This window comes from Loxodonta africana, chromosome 8 (genome assembly GCF_030014295.1).
Source record: "Loxodonta africana isolate mLoxAfr1 chromosome 8, mLoxAfr1.hap2, whole genome shotgun sequence".
NCBI lineage: Eukaryota > Metazoa > Chordata > Mammalia > Proboscidea > Elephantidae > Loxodonta > Loxodonta africana.
The window spans coordinates 47,530,857-47,551,781 of record NC_087349.1 but is presented as its reverse complement, the minus strand read 5'-3'; the positions used below and the strand labels follow the sequence as shown (position 1 = coordinate 47,551,781).

General features: G+C 40.3%; 1 protein-coding gene across 2 annotated transcripts in view; it reads left to right on the top strand.

The window, feature by feature from the left end:
- Positions 1-20,925, top strand: part of MAGI2 (membrane associated guanylate kinase, WW and PDZ domain containing 2) — a 1,483,873-nt gene that overhangs the window by 1,364,227 nt on the left and 98,721 nt on the right. For both annotated transcript variants that reach the window (XM_064289914.1, XM_003407180.4), the window contains 4 exons: positions 6,400-6,585; positions 8,866-9,040; positions 14,965-15,184; positions 16,450-16,593. In XM_064289914.1, coding sequence (XP_064145984.1) covers positions 6,400-6,585; positions 8,866-9,040; positions 14,965-15,184; positions 16,450-16,593 — 725 coding nt within the window. The remainder of the gene's footprint in view (positions 1-6,399; positions 6,586-8,865; positions 9,041-14,964; positions 15,185-16,449; positions 16,594-20,925) is intronic.

The window sequence follows — 20,925 nt, the reverse complement described above, 5'->3', positions numbered from 1 at the left end:
AGAAGTCCAAGCTGCTCTGAAGGCATTGGCGAAAAACAAGGCTCCAGGAATTGATGGAATATCAATTGAGATGTTTCAACAAACAGATGCAGCGCTGGAGGTGCTCACTCGTCTATGCCAAGAAATATGGAAGACAGCTTCCTGGCCAACTGATTGGAAGAGATCCATATTTGTGCCTATTCCCAAGAAAGGTGATCCAACCAAATGTGGAAATTATAGAACCATATCATTAATATCACACACAAGCAAAATTTTGCTGAAGATCATTCAAAAACGGCTGCAGCAGTATATCAACAGGGAACTGCCAGAAACTCAGGCCGGTTTTAGAAGAGGACGTGGAACTAGGGATATCATTGCTGATGTCAGATGGATCCTGGCTGAAAGCAGAGAATACCAGAAGGATGCTTATCTGTGTTTTATTGACTATGCAAAGGCATTCGACTGTGTGGATCATAACAAATTATGGATAACACTGCAAAGAATGGGAATTCCAGAACACTTAATTGTGCTCATGAGGAACCTTTTCATAGATCAAGAGGCAGTTGTTCAGACAGAACAAGGGAATACTGATTGGTTTAAAGTCAGGAAAGGTGTGCGTCAGGGCTGTATTCTTTCACCATACCTATTTAATCTGTATGCTGAACAAATAATACGAGACGCTGGACTATATGAAGAAGAACGGGGCATCAGGATTGGAGGAAGATTCATCAACAACCTGCATTATGCAGATGACACAACCTTGCTCACTGAAAGTGAAGAGGACTTGCAGCACTTACTGATGAAGATCAGAGACCACAGCCTTCAGTATGGATTACACCTCAACATAAAGAAAACAAAAATCCTCACAACTGGACCAATGAGCAACATCATGATAAATGGAGAAAAGATTGAAGTTGTCAAGGATTTCATTTTACTTGGATCCACAATCAACAGCCACGGAAGCAGCAATCAAGAAATCAAAAGATGCATTGCATTGGGCAAATGTGCTGCAAAGGACCTCTTCAAAGTATTGAAGAGCAAAGATGTCACCCTGAAGACTAAGGTGCGCCTGAACCAAGCCATGGTATTTTCAATCTCATCATATGCGTGTGAAAGCTGGACAATGAATAAGGAAGACCGAAGAAGAGTTAATGTCTTTGAATTGTGATGTTGGCGAAGAATATTGAATATACCACGGACTGCCAAAAGAAGGAACAAATCTGTCTTGGAAGAAGTACAACCAGAATGCTACTTAGAAGCAACGCTGGTGAGACTGCATCTTACATACTTTGGACATGTTGTCAGGAGGGATCAGTCCCTAGAGAAGGACATCATGCTTGGCAGAGTACAGGGTCAGCAGAAAAGATGAAGACCCTCAGCAAGGTGGATTGACACAGTGGCTGCAACAATGAGCTCAAGCATAACAACGATTGTAAGGATGGCGCAGGGCTGGGTAGTGTTTTGTTCTGTTGTGCATAGGGTCGCTATGAGTCAGAACCGACTCGATGGCACTTAACAACAACAACAACATAACAGAAATATCACAAATGGGTGGCTTTAACAAACAGAAATTTATTTTCTCACAGTTTATGAGACTAGAAGTCTGAATTCATGGTGTCCACGCTAAGGGAAGGCTTTCTCTGTCAGCTCTGGAGGAAGGTCCTTGTCTCTTTGAGCTTCTGCTTCTGAGGCTTAACAACTCTCTCTCCCCTCTCTGCTTCCAGCTTGCCTGTTTAATCTCTTTTATGTCTCAGAAGAGACTGATTCAAGATACATCCTACACTAATCCTGTCTTATTAACATAAGAAAGACATCCCCAAATGGAATTTTAGCCACAGGCATAGAGGTTAGGATATACAACACATATTTTGGGGAGAAAGAATTCAATCCATAACAATTTCTTTTCCAAAATTTATGTGATTTGCAATTTAAGGGAAATTTCAAGCTAGTGACACATTGTCTCCTTCCCAAATGCCAGTGTGTCCAAAGCTGCATGACATATTGCTACTTTTCCCAAATATCTGTGTATCCTAAGCACACTGTGTCAAGAAGACTGTTCCAAAGGCTTGATTTACACTGCTGTCTGACAGATGATGTCTGCAAGGCATGCCGTCTAAATGGACTTCGCTTCAGCAGTTACCTTAGTCATCAATTCCCAGCGAATTAATGTGTACCATTCATCCCAATAATAGAAACCCAGGTCAGGGCCTCTTTCTTGCTCTGTAATTCCATTAGCTATGCACAGAAAACACTTAGGTCATAAGTTTTGTAGACCTTATCACTGAGCAAATGGAGCTGCCTCTTGTTTTCAGAGAGAATCCTCTCTGAGCACAGCCCTTGTCAATGATTTGTTGTATATCAACATCCAATGGAGTTACCTATGTAGGGAAAATGCTGGAAAGGAAAAGTGAGGCTGCCTTCAGCTGCCAAGAGTTTCAAGTACTGTTCTTATTAAAGTAAATGTCAATAAAAAAAAAACAATCGTTATGAAACCATGCCAGGTATTTCCAATTACTGAATATACATTTTTTAATTGTGTGTTCATTCATATTTTATGTTAGCCGCTCAGTCATTTTCTATGTGGCTACCACAGAATTTATTTGGGTTTTCATGCTTGTATTTTGGTTTTTATTCTTGTATTTTACTTTTACTCCAAATACCCTAGTAAAGTTAAAATGGCCTTGAAACTAAGACTTATCACCATAAGCAAATGGCAATATAGATGATCATATTATAGATAATTGTGTTTACAGTGAAGCTTTCGTCTTGAAATCTCAAGTGTCAAATGATGTTTTTCCAAACTAAGTCTCGCCAGTCATTCCCTCCTTCAAACTGTTTACAACCTTGCCATTATCAAGAAAGGAGAATGACCCCACGGTTTGAAGTCACACTGGCATAGGTTTGAATGTTAGCTTTGACATGTGTTTGTCTGCTCATCAGTAAAATAAGCATGATTATTACACTGTTAGAGCTACTTCACACTTGCCGTAGGATTTAAAATAAGTGCCTAGCACAGTGCCTGGAAACTAATAAATAATAGCTTGTTGTTTTTATTATTTTGGACACATAAGATTGTGTGTGCGTGTGTGTGTGTGCGCACATGTGCACATGTGTGTGTGTATGTGTGTGAAAAAAGTGTTTTGAAACATTTGAGGTTTTTGCCCAGTAAATTCTAAATGATCCACAGTAATGGAGGGGAGCAAAAGCATGAATAATTCAAAACAGTAAATCATCCAAAAACCATTTGTAGTATTTTGAAGTATATGTTTAAATTTGATTGCAAATGGGAGTGTTCCCAATACCCAAATAAATTACTTCAAACAAAGAGATGATGCTCTAATGTGAAGTTCTAACAAAAAGGGATCTGAGGAGCTGTCCAATTTTTCTCTCATCTCCTCTCCTCTCTTCTCGTGTCTTGCCTGTCAAAAGACAGCTGCCACAAAGAACTCACTTCAAGGCAGAGTTCCTGACTTCTACCCTCCCCTGGATCATGGCCACTGAGAAGTATTTCTTGCTTAGAGGCAGGCTGCACTCACCAAGTGAAAGCACCAGTGCTCACAAAGCAAGTGATTTACTAAAGAGAACAGACAGTAAGCCAAGAGAAGCAGTGTGCTACGGTGGTTAGGAGCAAAGTCTGTAGAATGGGGCAGACTGGGATTCTAAGCCTTGCATGGCCTATGTGACCTTGGGCAAATTACTAACCTCTTTATGCCTCAGTTTCCTCAACTGTAAATCTGCAATGATATCAGGTACCACATATGATTTCTTAAAGATTGAGTTACATATGTATTAATATAGACTTAAGCATGTATGTGTGTATACATTTATGTATATATCACTTAGCACAATACTTGGCTCATATAAGTGTTCTATAAGAAGTAGGAAAGAAAAGATATTGTTAATAGCTTTAAATCAATATGGGAGTAAGTGTGTGTGTGTGTGTGCATGTGTGTGTAAGACTCAATGCAGATAATTAAGAGATCTGTATTACACTGCTTTCACTTTGGATGATAAACCCTTACTTACAAGTTGGTGTTTTCCTCCAGTGACCTGCAATATTTTTTTTGTGAAAGCAGAGACAAACAAATAGGTCCCTTGGCCTCATCTAGTGTCCATCTGATCCCCCAAAACATGTCTCTGCTTAATGAAGCTGTTTTCCTGTGTTGAGACTTAGTGGATATTGCTCCCTACTGTCCTGTAGTAAGAAAAACGTTCCTTCAGTTTTAGGAGTATTATAGGTTTGTCCCATGTACAGATAATCCAAACTGGTGCTCACTGTACCTACAGACAAGCACACATACACAAATGATGATATCAGAAATTTTAAGAAGATAATTGTAATAAAAATGATAGTTAATATTTATAGATCACTTCTTAATGTCAGGCACTGTTCTAGTCACTTCACATGTGATAATTTATTTAATTCTCAGAACCACCCTGTGAAGTCAATGATATCATGACCCCAATTTTACTGTAGTTAAACAGAAACTCATAGAGATTAGGTAGCTTTCCAGATGTCACAGGATAGATCATAATACACACATTATAGCCAGGTGACCAAATGATTTATTGACCATTCCAGCATGAAAAGGTACAAAAGAAGGGACAAAAGTTCACCCTGATTATGGTTGAAGACTGAGTACCTTGCAATACCTACATCATTTTTTTTTTTTAATCAACAAATGAATGAGTTCTTATTACAGTTCCACTTGGGAAATATATTGTCCTAAGACTCAAAGATAATCATTAGGCAGCTCTAAGTAAGGTGTGCTTATTAAAGCCATTAGTGCTTGTGGTAAATAAAAATGTGTTCGAACTTCCAACACGCTGAGATTCACATCAAGGACACCGGCTTAGCTAGTATTTTCACATACATCTATGACCTTTTACAATAGAAGAGTGAACAAGGTACCAGTCCATTAACTCACTGCCCTTCCTTGCCATAGTTATTAGCTGATGTTCTGCCTTTAACTGTAACACATACACAAGACAGAATTCAGGAAACAGACACCCTTAGAGCATAATGAATGGTGGTTTTTGTCTAGCTCTATGCAAATTAAAGCAGTACCTGACTTCTCATAGGGAGACCAAGACAGAGATGTTCACAAGTGACTTCCTGGCTGGGGCTCACTGTTGTGAGAAAGAAAGGAAAAGAAATAGGTTTCTGAATTGTAAATTCCTTGAGGGCAGGGACCTTGTGCACTATTGATGTCTGTCCTCAGAAATAGTTATCTAGGTAGGCACTCAAAATTTACATTCAATAGAAGTCAACATGCTAGAAAAATCTATTTCCCCAGGTACCTGCCTCTCCCCACATACATAAATTTAAAAAAAAAAAAGAAATGTTCATTGTTTTAAAGATGCATTATTTTTTTTATACCATATTTCATCAATTCTAATACACACATTTTCAGATTTTAACATATCAAGAATTGGAGTGCATCTTACAGCAAATGGAATGTCATTATTTAATTGGCAGAGGTTGCTATAATTCTTTCTTGTGGTGCATAAAATAAAGGTTTATCTTATCAGTGGCATCTTAGATTTGATTAAATACATTACATGTCAGATATTAGCAAGATCTCAGTACTGTTTAATAGATTAAATCAGAATAAAGAAATTTAAAAGTCACATGATCATTTACAGTTTAGTAGATGAATGTGAAGTTGATCATAGCTTCTTCACCAGCTGGCTACTGCCCATCTTAATCTATATGTTTTCCTTTCCTGTTTCTTCCTCAGTAGAATAGAAAATGGTAGAAGTTAAATTCCCGGTATTTATTATATTTTTTTAACCTGTATATTATTGTCTCTGGAGCCCTGTCAGCAGTTCGAATATACCATCCACTCCCTGGAAACTCTATGCGGCAGTTCTACTCTGTCCTGTAGGGTGTCTGTCAGTCGAATTTGACTGGACAGCACACGACAACATTATTGTCTCTAGAGTCTGAAATCTTTGGGCACAGTGTTGTATGTCTGTGGTTCTCAAATATCTGTACATACTGCAGTCTCTTGAAGAACCCCCTAAAAATCCAGAAGGATGGTCTCCTGTCTGGACACTCTGATCCAGAAGGTCTGGAGTAAGGCCCAGAGAGCTGTACTTTTAATCACAGGGTGATTCTGATGCAGTCCAAAGTTTGAGAACTTTGGTCTGTGTGTTTAGAATTAGCCTATCATGGCAAAGGACTTGAACTTAGACACTCTGGACTAGTAGCATGGACGGGGCCACATTTGAGAGAAATGATTGTGATTTCAAAAGGCAAATATACTGATTAGAGAAGGAATTCTGACATGACATTGTTTCCTTTGGGGGCTGAGACTAAAAATAAGATAGAATCATGAATAATGTGAATAAGGAACTCAGTAAAAAGAACATTTATTGATAACGTCCCTGATACCTATTTCTGTCGGGGTTTTTCAGCTGTGCCCCATAAAATCGGACGCATCATTGATGGCAGTCCTGCCGATCGCTGTGCCAAACTAAAGGTGGGAGACCGGATATTAGCGGTGAACGGCCAGTCTATCATCAACATGCCTCATGCAGACATCGTGAAGCTCATCAAGGACGCAGGCCTTAGTGTCACCCTTCGCATCATTCCCCAGGAGGGTGAGTCCCTGAGACAGCTTTGCAGAGAGGTGGTCAACACACACACCTACTCACCCATCAGGTGTGCTCAGCCTGCCTGCCAGGGTCCTGGTGTCCACCTGCCTGCCATTAGTCATTTGTCAGAGTGTCAGCAGTTTATTATTACTTCCCCTTTAGCAAAAACTCCATACTCAGTTAAAACCCATATCCTATTTACTCAGTACCAATTTCATTCAGAGATCAAACTGTGTGACATTACAGGCTAAATATTGTGAGTCCCCAGACATGGAGTTATTCAATCATCCCCTGTGGTCTCAGGGGTACTGCTTTTATGGTGGTGGTAAGCCAGAACCCATTCAACAGAGATGATAGAGTTATAAATCAGGAGTGGGGTGGGGGAAGCTAGCTTACTTGTGTTAACGGTTAAGCTCTAGAGGATTCTTCAAAGTCAGGTGGATTTTGAAAAGCTTGAGGAAGTTTTGTGGCATAAAGAGAGCTCATTTAAAAAATGTTACATCTGACAAGAATTTAAAATTCACACTTAGCCTTTTGAATTTCTCTGTACAAGGACTCCACCCTGAGGTCTGAAGAGTAGTGAACATCACAACTCACCGCCTTCCTTTAAGGGGCCACCACGGAGTCCTGAGTTCCAATGCCCCATAAATTCACCTTTTCCAGGCACAGCTGGATTTAGCGCTAGTTTATAGCTGCTGACTCACCAATGAGATTTAAGAATTGAGTCCCTGGAGCTCACTGGTTGGGAGGACAATGATGTCCCACACAGAGGGTGACGGGCTCCCTCAACTTACCAAACAAAACCAAACCTATTGGTGTCTGGTCAATTCCAACTCATAACAACCCTATTGGACAGAGTAGAACTGCCCCATAGGATTTCCGAGGAGAAGCTAATGGATTCGAACTGCTGACCTTTTGGCTAGCAGCCAACCTCTTAACCACTGCTCCATCAGGGCTCTCTAGGGCCCTCTAATTGATTCAGTCCATATGAGGACTACCTGGTATACGGGCACCAAATGGCTAAACAGCCACCCGACTGTAAATATAAAACAGTGGAACTCAACCAGGGGAGCCGTGGTGGCATAATGATTAAGCACTCGGCTAACCAGAAGATTGGCATTTCGAACCCACCATCCCCTCCTTGGAGGAAGACTTGGCAATCTGCTCCTGTAAAGATTTCAGCCTAGGAAACCCTTTGGGGCAGTTCTACTCTGGAGACATTTTTGGGTGCCACACTCTGGGAGGGTGCTACTCGCATCTAGTGGGGGCGGGAGGAGGTCAGGGATACTGCTAAACATCTTACAACTCACAGGACAGCCTCCCATAGCAAAGATTTATCTAGCACAAAATGTCAAAAGGGCCAAAATTGAGAAATCCTGATGGACATGGAGGAGAAATTAAAGGATTTGGGCTTGTGAGAAAACTGAGGGGGTTGGGAGCTGGTTTATAAGGAAGTGCTTATAGAGTTTGTCTCTTACCACTCAACCAGAATAAGGAGAGAGAGAAAAAAAGAAAATGACTACATTTTTTAAACCTGTTATCTGCAAACACTAGTGTGTATAAAATATTCAATGGAAATTAACTCTGTAAAACTGCTCACTAAACATGAACATGCTTCTCAGTTTTCCCAGTCTGAAACATGTCTGTCCTGACCCTTATTCCAATGTGTAGAGATGATTTCAGTTGAAAATTTGATGACCTGACTAGAGAAGTCAAGAAGCAGTTTTAACAAACAACAGCTTCAGATCCTCTCAGTGCCCTGGGTTCTTTCTAGAGAACGTGGAGTACAGAGGGTTATTAGGAATAAGACTGACAGGGGAGTGGGAAAAAGATTGCAAAAAGCATTTACTTTTGCTCTGGTTCATTCCCAAACTTTGGAATACAGGTAAGACATCTCATTACAACAAAAAAATGGCTAAACCATTTTTTCTCAGCAACTAGTGCTGGAAAACTACCATTTTAGAGCTTACTCCTGTGAATTACTTTTTTATGGTTTTAACAGGTTTTTTTTTTTTTAAGTGTAATCTTTTCTCCTGATAAAATGGCAAGAGACTCTGTTCATTACCTTGTTCAGCAACAGTTATAATTAACGAAAGAATATTAATTCCAGGAGTGGTACTGGAACTTGATAAGTTTAACCTGCTATCTTAAAACCTAATAGAAACTGAAATAACCAAAGCCTTGAGTCACTGAGGAGAAAAAGAGTCACCGCCTCCAACTGATCACCTCTTGCCCTTTCCTAAATGCCAATCTGACCATATTTGCCACTGTGGTTCCCCATCACAGAGCTCAACAGCCCCACCTCGGCGCCCAGCTCCGAGAAGCAGAGCCCCATGGCCCAGCAGCACAGCCCCTTGGCCCAGCAGAGTCCTCTGGCCCAGCCGAGCCCAGCCACCCCCAACAGCCCTGTCGCCCAACCAGCTCCTCCTCAGCCGCTTCAACTGCAAGGACATGAAAATAGGTAACATTTCCTATAGATTTTCTGATTCTGAGAGGCAACGGAGGTAGGGAAAAGAGAGAGTTTGGGTACAAGGCAGGACATAGGCAGAGAGAGAACTTCCTAAAGTAGAAATTTCCGTGTGAATTTGAGATTGTGTGTGTTATATGTATGGTTTTACTGGTGAACGAAGTGTCTTTCCTTCACAATAAGAGCTTTTCCTGAAGAAATGATGAATGACTAAGGATGAGTTGGGGTTAACTAGCAAAAGAGTATATTGAAGAGAGTCCAGGCCCAGGATACAGCATCTACAAAGGTCTTCTGGCAGAAAGAAAGATGCAAGTACGAGAGATGGAAATAAGACAAATGTAGGGTGAGGCGAGGGCCAAGGTTTGAGATTAATCTAACGAGGGTAGTAGGTCCCAGCTCAAAAGGGCCCTGTAGGCATGTTAAAAATTTTGATTTTTATCTTAAGTATAGTGGAAAGTTGTTGAAGGGTTTTAAGCAGAGGACTGACAACGTTGGTTTTGCTTTTCAAAATGTCTTGCGCAGCCCTGTAGAGACCAGACTAGAGGTTGCTGGGAGAGAAAGCAGGTAAAGTGGTAGACTGTTCCCATTGTCCAGTGAGCCATGAAAGTAGTGGCTCAGAAAATGATGGTACTAATGGAAAGGAGGAAAAGTTGGAGAATTTGTAGGTGTGAATAAATGTTAGTATTTGTACTGTTAGGTCTAGTGATAATCTTATATCCCCCTAACCACCAGTTGTCACTGAGGCAATCCTGACTCATGGCAACTCTGTGTATGTCAGGGTTGCACTGTGCTCCATCGGGTTTTTAGTGGCTGATTTTTCAGAAGCAGATCATCAGGCCATTCTTCCAAGGTGCCTCTGGGTGGACTTGAGCCTCCAGCCTTTTGGCTAACAGCCGAGTATGTTAACCATTTACCCCACCCACAGGCTCCTTGCATTCCCCTACCTACCATCTATGCGGTCCTTCCATTCTGCACAGAGGGTTAAAGATTGGAATCGTGAATAATGTGAAAAAGGCACTTCGAACTTCCAGGAAAAAAGGATGGCATACAAAAACAATATTATCTTTTTTGTGACTTGTCTGTAACAGGGAGCCTGGGTTAGGCTAAGCCATTAAAGATAAAGACATGTTCCCATGCTATTTTCCCCCTTTCAGCTGGAGAAAAACAACACAATCCATGGGAATATCTCTGAATGCAAAATCCTCACTGGTCTTTTCCATGATTCTAATCTTTTCTAAACATCTGCTTCCCAGCTCCTGCCTCCCATGTTGATAAGATGAAGTGAGACCTTGTTTTTATTACCAGAACTCTCTGGGTCCATCACTCACATTGTCGTAAAGCAAATATTTTCCCCGTGCCATAGGTGTTATTTCCATAAAGCCCTGTTCTACTCTGATTTCCCCGTTGCTTTCATGGAAAAGTAAATATCTGTTGTGCTCAGCTGTTTATGTTTTTTATATATGCCAGAGAAGAGACTGAACCCCATAAAGCAAATGATGCACAGGTAAGAATTTGACAAGCTGTAAGAAGAGTAAGTCCTGGGTGACTCAGTAATAAGCCCCCGATGCACTAGCTTTCGCCATGTATTATTTCAACAGATTACACTGGCTTCCCAGGACTCATTTTAGGCTCAGGAGAAAGGACCTGTGTGCCCCAGTAGTCCCTGAGCCAGTTTCAGATGCTTCTTCTTGTCTCTGCCACTGTTGATTAACCTCCCAGCCACAATTCCATTCTCACCTTTCCAGTACTGGGTGGCTTATCTCATTCCTGGTATATTAGTTCAATGGGGAGAACAACAGTTGGGGGAGGCCACTGTCATGTCCCATCTGCTACTAACTCACAGCTGGGATACCTTGGCCCCATCACAGAAGCATATGCTCTGTGATTTTTTTTTTTTTTTCCTCTTGACCACAGAATAAAATATTTCTTAATTCTGGAATTGACAGATCAAGCTGACACAACTTTTTATAAATCACTGTCATATTTGCCCAGATTTTTAGCTGTTTTTCTTCCATGCTATTAAATACCTAGAAAGCACCCACGCCAATTCTAGGGCCCTTTATTGACACTCTGGCTCCCTGGCTTAACTGGATAATTGTTGGTGGGTGGCTTATTTGCATATGGATAAAAATCAATAATCTTACAGATACCAGAAACATGTTCCTAACTGCCTTTCAAGGTGGCCTTGGACTCGACTCCACGGCACTGGGTCTGGGTTTTGGTATCAAAAGGAAAACTCTTTGTCTTTTTCTAGATCAGACTAGAGATGTCTCCAAGACAACTTATATGCAAAGCACACAGTACAAATTTCCAAATAAGTTTATTTGCACAAGGAGTTCCCACCTACCTGTCCAACTGAGCCAGTTTCCATCTTATAGTGGGATAAAATCAAATGACAATCTGCTTGTAAATATCTATTTTGTGAGTTAGAATGAGTGAATATTTTATCCTGGCTTATTTAATCTTGGGCTGGCTTCATACTAATACCCTGCACGTTTCTACCCATTTCTTTGTCCCTTAAGATCCTTTTGGATGTGCCCAGGGGGCACACAAAATAATTTTAATATGAACATAAACAAAACACTAATCAAGGAGAAGCATTTGATGAAAACAACAAAAGAGCCATTATGTAATACACTCCCCAACTAAGTGTAAATAGCAAAGTTCACCTTCCCCAGCAAAAGCAGATACTCCCCCATGATGACTGACTGCTTTTCAAGTGACAAGATCACTGGAAGAGCATTGGGAATTAACTTCTTTCACAAACATGGAACCCTCAATACTCAAGGATGGAAAATATTCTTGAAGTGCCCACATGATGTACAATCCTACCATAAGATCCTGTACAAAATGGGCAGCATCTCTTAATTCTGAAACTTTGTCATACCTTTTTAAAACCTGCTAGAATTTACCATTAACAATCTGGTTGTATCATCTTTAAAGTTTCTTCAATAATGGCATTAATTGCTTTGAAGGGTATAATGGATGACCTTCTTTCCTAAGTAAATGATCTTTATGAAAATGTAATAGGAGCTGTTTTTTCTTGAAAGAATCTTGAATTTTCCTTAAATAAAGTGTTTGAAAAATTCAATGCAGCATAATTTTTGCTGTATCCAGTGTATCATTCACTTAAAAGTTAGCGACGTTCATAAAAATTTAAATGTATTTTCCTTACTAAAGCATTCTTCAATGCACGACTCAGCTTAAAATCCTGACACATAACACTGGTGTATAGAGAAGTTTGAGTGCTTAAAGGTAGGCCTGGATGACAACTGTTGCAAGTTTTGACTATGCCTACTTCTAGTCATTTGCTTAATCTTTGGGGGAGACTCTTAAATTGTACCCTCTGTCGCTATACCTCATGACGTATTGGAGTCCTGGTGGCACAGAAGTTAAGAGCTCAGCTGCTTAGCCACTCCTTAGAAACCCCGTGGGGCAGTTCTACTCTGTCCTGTGGTTTTTCATGACATATCTGTCTGGATATGAAACACATAAAGGATATTTCATACCAGTATCATACAGATAATGAAAATGACTGTGCTATAACTTAAAACAATGTGACTTCTAAATGAAGCTATTTCCAGAAAGGAATGGACACATACTGATAAATGTCGCCCAGTTCGATTCCTTTTGTTAAACGCATATATTTGCATAGTTAAGCATCTTATTCAAAGCATATTTTGAATAACTGTTCTCAGCATGCATGCTTTCAGTAGGTGAGTGGACAACTTGCTGAGGCATAAAGTCTGAATATTAAAACTTACAAAAGAAATGTCTCATCTCTGCAGGGTGAAATAAGTGTGATTTACTCAAAAGTTGATTAACATAACTACATTTACTAACCCCTTTCCAAGAAGGCCAGGTGAACACATCCTTTGCTATGCGCTTTCAGTGCATTCTTACCAAATATTAGATCACACTAATGGCAGTCGCTCAGGTGTCTTAGTCATCTAGTGCTGCTATAACAGAGATACCACAAGGGCATGGCTTTAACAAAGAGAAATCTATTTCTTCACAGTAAAGTAGGCTAGAAGTCCAAATCCAGGGCATCCGCTCCAGGGCAAGGCTTTCTCTCTCTCTGCCTTCTCATCAGTTTTCCCCCAGGCTAGGAGCTTCTCTGCACAGGGACCCCGTGTCCTGCTCCCGGGCACTGCTTTCTGGGTGGTATGAGGTCCCTCCCCCCTGCTCCCTTTCCTTTCCTTCTTATCTCTTGAGAGATGAAAGGTGGTGCAGGCCGCACCCCAGGGAAACTCCCTTTACATTGAATCAGGGATGTGACCTGGGTAGGGGTGTTAACAATCCTACCCTAATCCTCTTTAACATAAAATTACAATCACAAAAGGGAGGACAACCACACAATAGTGGGAATCGTGGCCTAACCCAGTTGACATGTATTTTGGGGGGACACAGGAAACCCTGGTGGCATAGTTGTTAAGTGCTACAGCAGCTAACCAGGAGGTCGGCAGTTCAAATCCGCCAGGCGCTCCTTGTAAACTCTATGGGGCAGCTCTACTCTGTCCTGTAGGGTCGCTATGAGTCCGAATGGACTTGATGGCAGTGGGTTTGGTTTTTTCGGTTCGACAGTTCAATCCATGACTTCAGATGAGTGCTTTTTTAAAAAGTATTTAATAGTAATCAGCATCAGTGAGACCAAAAGCTGGTAAAGAAACAAACTACTCTTAAAGGTAAAAATTCTGCTGGTTTTGAACATGTTTTCTTCACACATTTCAGCTTTTCATTGATGCTAATTATTTTCTCAATTTTTCATACCCTTCATACTATTTTTAGATGAGTTTATTATATAGAATGTATTTTTAAGTCTACCTGCATCCCCAAGTAGCTCATTATAGATTGTTGCCATGGCAGTAAGCAAGGAGCTGCCCTGGTGGCACAGTGGTTAAGAAAGAGCTTGGCTGCTAAACAAGAGGTCAGCAGTTCGAATCCACCAGCCGCTCCTTGGAAACCCTATGGGGTGGTTCTACTTTGACATATAGGGTCACTATGAGTCAGAATTGACTCAATGGCAATGGGGTTTTATACCAATGATGATAATATTTTTAGTTTTATTAAAGATTCCATAATCATTGGTATTGACTATTTTAGTCCCCTTTTGGAACTGAGAACCTCCCTCAGCTTAGAGCAGTTTGGATTCACAAAACAGCACTAGACTCCTGACTCTGGTCTCTGTATTTATTTTATTAGTAATTGTATTTAGAAACAAGCATAGCGCAAATGTTGGACATTATCATTTTTGCCTTCCCTTCCATCTTATAGCCACAATAATATCTGATAATCATCTTAATAGCTATTGTCTAGTATTTAAGCCTCTGAGTAATGTATTTCTGTTTTTACCAATGACCTTCTATTTGATTTGTAGTTGATGATTATACCGTGTTATCACTCCTTTAACCTCTATAAGGTGTTCAAAAAGACCTAACATAGCAGGTCAAATAGTCTTTAATTATGTGTTTGTAAAGTGTTTATAGATCACTTCAATCATGTTTTCGTGAAGTTATGAATGATCTGCCAGGGGGTGAGAGAGAAAGGGAGAGAATGAGAGATTGGGAGAGTTGATATACTGGTATTAAGGCTGACTAATATTGCGGGGATGTTAAGTGTTTAATCCCCTAGGTTTGCTGTTTTATAGTTTTTAAATAGCCAAAGTGAGTTATCCTGAGTCTTTTTCCATAAAGTTCTAGTTGAACTATCATTTTTACCTTGATTTCTTAAGGAGTCAAATAAAAAAATATAAAATGTGGCATTTATCAAAATTTTTAAATAATATGCTATAATCTTCTCATAATCCTGAACATGCAAGAGGACCACCAAGAGAAGTGCCTCTCACGAGAGGTCATGCGATCATTCTGTCTCTTTAGAATGCTGAGATTCCAAAGCAAACCCCATTTCCATTTATCTAGTTACAGGTCAGAAGTAAAAGCCAGACAAGATGTGAAACCAGACATCCGACAGCCTCCATTCACGGATTACAGGCAGCCCCCACTGGACTACAGGCAGCCCCCTGGAGGGGACTATCAGCAGCCCCCACCCTTGGACTACAGGCAGCCTCCACTGCTGGACTACAGGCAGCACTCCCCTGACACCAGGCAGTACCCTGTGTCAGACTACAGGCAGCCCCAGGTACCTTGGCCCCCAGACCATGGCAGGCCTGTGACCAAGCAGGATGCAGAACAAAGAGCACCCTTTTGGGATAGAGAGCCAAAGTTCTACTCCTAGTCCTGTTGTCATCAGGATGACACCATCATCCTTACAACTCTCTGGACAACTAAATCTATTTTGGAATAAATGGCAGGACACTAAATAAATATAAACATGTATATAGTGGGTGAGTGTTAATAGGATGAACTAATTCCTGCTGATATTAGCTAGCTAACTCCTGGCACATTGCCTTTTCAAAGTTTGAAAATGTTCTTATCTGAGACCTCAGAGGGTGCTACTAATTCAGAAAAATTTCCAGATGCCAGCAATGAAGGTATTTTAAGTCCATAATTCGTTACAGGGCCTCTTACCTGTAAATAATTATGGGGTAAAGGACCAAGCCCTTCAGTAAAAGGTCAAGCCTGGCTGCAGTCTTCCAAAGTGCAGCCTCTGCAACAGCTATGGAGCCACTGTCTGCACACGGTGTAGTTGCTGGGATGAGTTGGTCATATTGGGTGTATCCCCAGGGGACTTCCAACCTCTCTGAGCTTCAGTTTCCTAAAGGGAGGGTCCACCTTCAGGCCACGGTGAGGATCCAATGAGATACATTCATGACAAGTACCCAGTCCAGAGTGTGGCAGCTAGTAAATACTCAATACTTGGTAACTAGATACAGAGATATAAATTAAGTACAATTTCAACTCTATCAGATTATACCATGCTTTATTGTGAATTGATCATCTTTTTCGCCCAAATTTTATGATGAATAGTGAAAGTTGGAGAATACTGGACATATTACACTTTATGTAGATGAAAAATTGCATTTTGTATACTTCAACTTGATATTCAGTTGTCTGTGCAATAGAAAACTAAAGAAAAATCCTGTTAAATTTTATTTCTCTCATCAGCAAACCCTGTAATTTACACACATGAACACACATGATTTTGACGTGTGTATTTACTATTTACTCTGTAATAATTACATGTTTGCCAAGTAAACTAACTTATACCAAAATAAACAAGTTACACTGTAGCTCTTTTAATGACCAAGTAAACTGTATTCTGGTCTGCTCAGAGCTTCTGGAATTTTGTCTTGCATTTTGCTAGGTTGTGAAGTCAGGTTACTTCTCACAAGGTCGTATCATGTGGAGAATGTTAACTGTGAGAGAGGAGAACAGAGAGACTGACCATAGAAGCTTCTCTGATATTAAACAATTGTTTATGCCATTTTCTCCCTAACCCCAAAGGATTTTGATTATTTCACTGTGGACATGGAGAAAGGAGCCAAAGGGTTTGGATTCAGCATCCGTGGAGGAAGGGAATACAAAATGGATTTGTACGTGTTGAGACTGGCAGAAGACGGGCCAGCAATAAGGAATGGAAGAATGAGGGTAAGAACAGTCTCTTTCGATAAAACAAACCAAAATAGAGCTGCTTAATTCTGAAAGAAAGACCCATTGTGGTATTACACTAGTGTTGAAGCATGCTATAAGCAAAGAGACTTGACACAGGTTTTGCCTTCCTTTCATTTTATGACCCAGTTTTTAAAGATTTTGGCAAACATTAAAGAATTATAATCTCATTTTCCTGCTTTTAGCCTCCTAACTTATAAACCTCATTATAGTGTTATTTTCCTAAGAAGAAAACTACAGAAAATAGTGGAAATGAAGGCATGGCTCCATCATTTTTTCTATAGTTTGGTAATTCCGTTTTCATCTGATACTGAATCTTTTGAAATTTATTTTTGGTTTTCGTGGGGTCCCCCCCCCCAACACATTTACTAATCAAACGGTTCTGTGTTTCTTGGAAATACCTCTTTTGTGGCGATTGGTCTTTTGGCTTTGATGTTGTACAGACAAGATTAGAAGAAAAGGAATTAGGCTTCTTGAATACAGATTGTCCTTAAAAAGAGTAACAGAAATTTTCCAATTAGAGTGTAAATTGAGGGTGGAATTTTTAATGTAATAGTTACAATGAGGCATCTAATTGATGGGTAACTGATTCTTCATCTAAAGGTACAAAACAAAACTTAATAACAGTATAGAACATTGATCTCTCTATGTATAAAATTACAACTAGTAATCTCATAAAAACTTGGTGCTGTAGAGTCAATTTTGACTCAGCAATCCTACAGGACAGTAGAACAGCCCCATAGGGTTTCCAAGGCTGTGATCTTTACAGAAGCAGACTATCATATCTTTCTCCCAAGGAGCAACTGGTTGGTTCAAACCACTGACCTTTTGGTTAGTAACCAAGCAATTTAACCACTGCGCCACCAGGACTCCTCACAAGCACGTAAAAAAAGGAACCCTGTTGCCATCAAGTTGATTCCGACTCATAGCGACCCTATAGGACAGAGTAGAACTGCCACGTAGGGTTTTCAAGAAGTGCCTGGTGGATGAGAACTGCTGACTTTTTGGTTAGCAGCCGTAGCTCTTAACCACTACGCCACCAGGGTTTCCAAGCACAGAAGACAGGTTATTCATTCTTACACATAAAATCTAGTATTCAGACTTGCCCTCCTCTTTGCTTTATAAGCTAATGCAGCAAAGCTGTGGTGTTCAGGCTCTGGAACCTCAGATTCTTTTGCTGAGCCTCATCAACCAAATTGCTTCTGGACAACTGAATCTGAGTTCTTAGAGATATTTTATTCCTGCCAACAAGTCTACTGTTTGCATAATTCTAATTTCCAAATCAAGGAATTGTCTACCCTGCAAAAAAAAAAAAAAAGAAAGAAAGAAACCAGTGCCTATTTTGCTCCCTCCCTCCAAAGTCTTTTGACAACTAGAAAGTGTCAGAGCTAGAATTTGAATCCAGGCAAGGCTGACTCCAGAGCCTAGTAACCCCAACCCTGATCCAATACCAGCCTCCTCTTGCCCTGACTAGAGGTGGTCCTAAGGCTGCCATATTGGCTTCTTGGCTCCCTGAAAACCAGAAGGGCACCTTCCTAGCATGCTGCAAGCTCAGTTCGCTAGCAGCAAACAAAACAAATCTTTGCAGTGGAGGTGAAATCAACACGGCACAAAGGCCATGACAGGCCTGCCATTCAGGGATAGGTGTCCCCTGGTAGATCTGAAAGGTGGCCTGTGTAGGTAGCGATCATCTATTCAAAACAATGACCATATTTGTTAATAAGGGGTCTGAATAGCTGGCTGCTCAATATATACAGTACTTTCAAGGCAAAGAAGCCCAAATCGAGAAGTACCCTTATGTAAAAAGATGGCTCTTCATATAGAGTATAAACCAGAGCAGTGGTCCTCAGCATGTTCCCCCACACAAGCAGCATCAGGAATCACTTGGGAACTTGTTAGAAACACAAATTCTCAAGCTCCACCCTAGGCCCACTGAGTCAAAAGCTCTGGGTGCGGCCAGCAAACTGTGCTTTAGCAAGCCCTCCGGGTGGATCTATGTGCTTGAGAGCAACTAAGCTAGAGGGTAGGGCTTTGAACTGGTTGGTTCAGGCTTGAACCCCTGCTGAAAATTTGCATTTCTACCCCAGATATGAATTATAATCTACATTTAACAAGATTCCCAGGCGATGCTTATGTATAATAAAATTTCAGAACCACTGCTCTACTAGCGGTTCTCAGAATTGGCCCCTAACCAGCAGCATGAGCATCACCTGGGAACTTATTAGACATGTAAACTCTCAGCAGGGGTTTGAACCAGAACAGACCAGCTCCTAGCCTTGCTAGAGGGAAGGTGTCCTGACACAGATAGGGCAGGTGTAGCTCAGGCTTTGTTAATCCACCTAGATCCCCCCCAAAGAGATTTCCATCCTCTTCCAGTGGTTTACCTGAGGTCCTTAATCCATGTAAACAGATTTAGAATTCTCTAGGCAGGTACTCAACTTTATGAAATATCCCTTTTCTTCTGGCAGGTGATAAAAATGAGTTGTTACCTGGGTTCCAGAAAATAGTATTTTCGTTTCCAGTCAACGATTATAAAAATGAACCATATTTCATCATTTTCTATGCCATTTTTATAAAGTAACCGATTCTTTGTACAAGGAATTATTGTGGCCAGTTTTAGAAAATATGGGCTCGTTTAACTTAGATTACAGTATATATACTTGTAGCATTTAATTCTCAAAAAAAAAAAATGAGCCAAGTGGGCATCACAGACATTTCATGCATCTGATTTCACCACTTGATTTTATCTCTGATCTTTAAAATAAGGCTGGGGCTTGGCAGGGAAGACCTGTCATCTCTTTCTGGACTATATTCAATATTCACATGTTTTGGGGTCTTCTCATTCATGAATTCCCAGGGTGCTAGACACCTTTTCAGGGAAAGGAGCTACTTCATGATGAAAATTCAAAGGTGCTCATTTTATTGTCAGAATTAGATAAATTCCCACTTTATCTACATATCCACATGGCACATAATTCAGATCCTGTTTTTATTTTCATTATCAGCTTATTATTTAAGGCCTATCTGTTCTCCTTCATTAGTGCTTATCAATAACTGATAGTGGCTTTTAATCCATAGATGTGTTTGAATTATTCAGCAAGGACCCAGGATTGATCAATATTTGCATGACTTAATAGTTTGATTATTTTAAACTAATAAATAAACTGGACAGCATATAGATTACCAATTTGAGAATTTCACAATAAAATTAGAGACTACTTTTTTTTATTTGAAGTTCCACCTTAGTATTATTGGTACCGAGATCCATATAAACCTTAAATATAATGTGCAGATCATGCTTACAAATAGAATGTGCAGATCATGCTTACAAGGCAGCTGTTAATTCCAATGGCCTTATGGCTTCTTTTGAGAAGTTCCAAGACTACTGAGAAAAGTGGATGAACTGGACATTCACAGGCTATCATTACAAATATGCCGAAGAAGAAGAAAAGCTAGCACCAGGTTCTGCCCAGCCTTTGAAACACTCAGGCACACTTCTCATTGTTAATGCACTCCCTTCACCCTCAGTCTTAATGCATTAGTTCCTGTGTGCCCAAATTAAACACACACATTTCATGATCGAGTAATTTTGGAAAAAAATCTTTTTTTTTTTTTTATAGTCAGAAGCCAAAGGAAAAAGCCAGGTAATGATCTGGAAATTACAGAATATCTAAGATTAAACCCAGTAGAGTAAAATTGCTCAAATCAGAATTACTACTGAGAGCTGGGGGATTCTGAAAAGTCATTTTTTGTAATCATTTATGAATTACTCTGCCCTTACACTAGGGAGGTAAAAAATACTACTTTTGAACACTTAGATAATGCATCAGATTTTAGCCTCTGGACCTGAGAATTTTCCTGAGTCTTTTTACATTGGTCTTGGTTATAAGAAAATGGTGTTTTGTGCCTGTTTAATAGCACAGGACTTTGCTAAGAAAACTGTGAAAACCAGGTCGAATGAGTGTCAGAAGAGAGGACTAGCGTGGGTGTAAGGACATCCTTCTCATACTGGGAATTCTGAAGAACTGTGGTACAGATGGAGCCCTGGTTGTGCAGTGGTTAACACACTATGGCAGCTAACCAAAAGGTCAGCAGTTTGAATCCACCAGCCACTCCTTGGAAACCCTATGGGGCAGTTCTACTCTGTGCTATAGGGTCACTATGAGTTGGAATCGACTCAACAGCAGCAGGTTTGGTTTTTTATGATACAGATAAATACTTTTAAAGTGTGTCTTGAGCATCCAAGTGGTATCCCAAGCATACAAGACACATGTCAATGATATTCACACATTAGGGGTTATTTTGTGGACC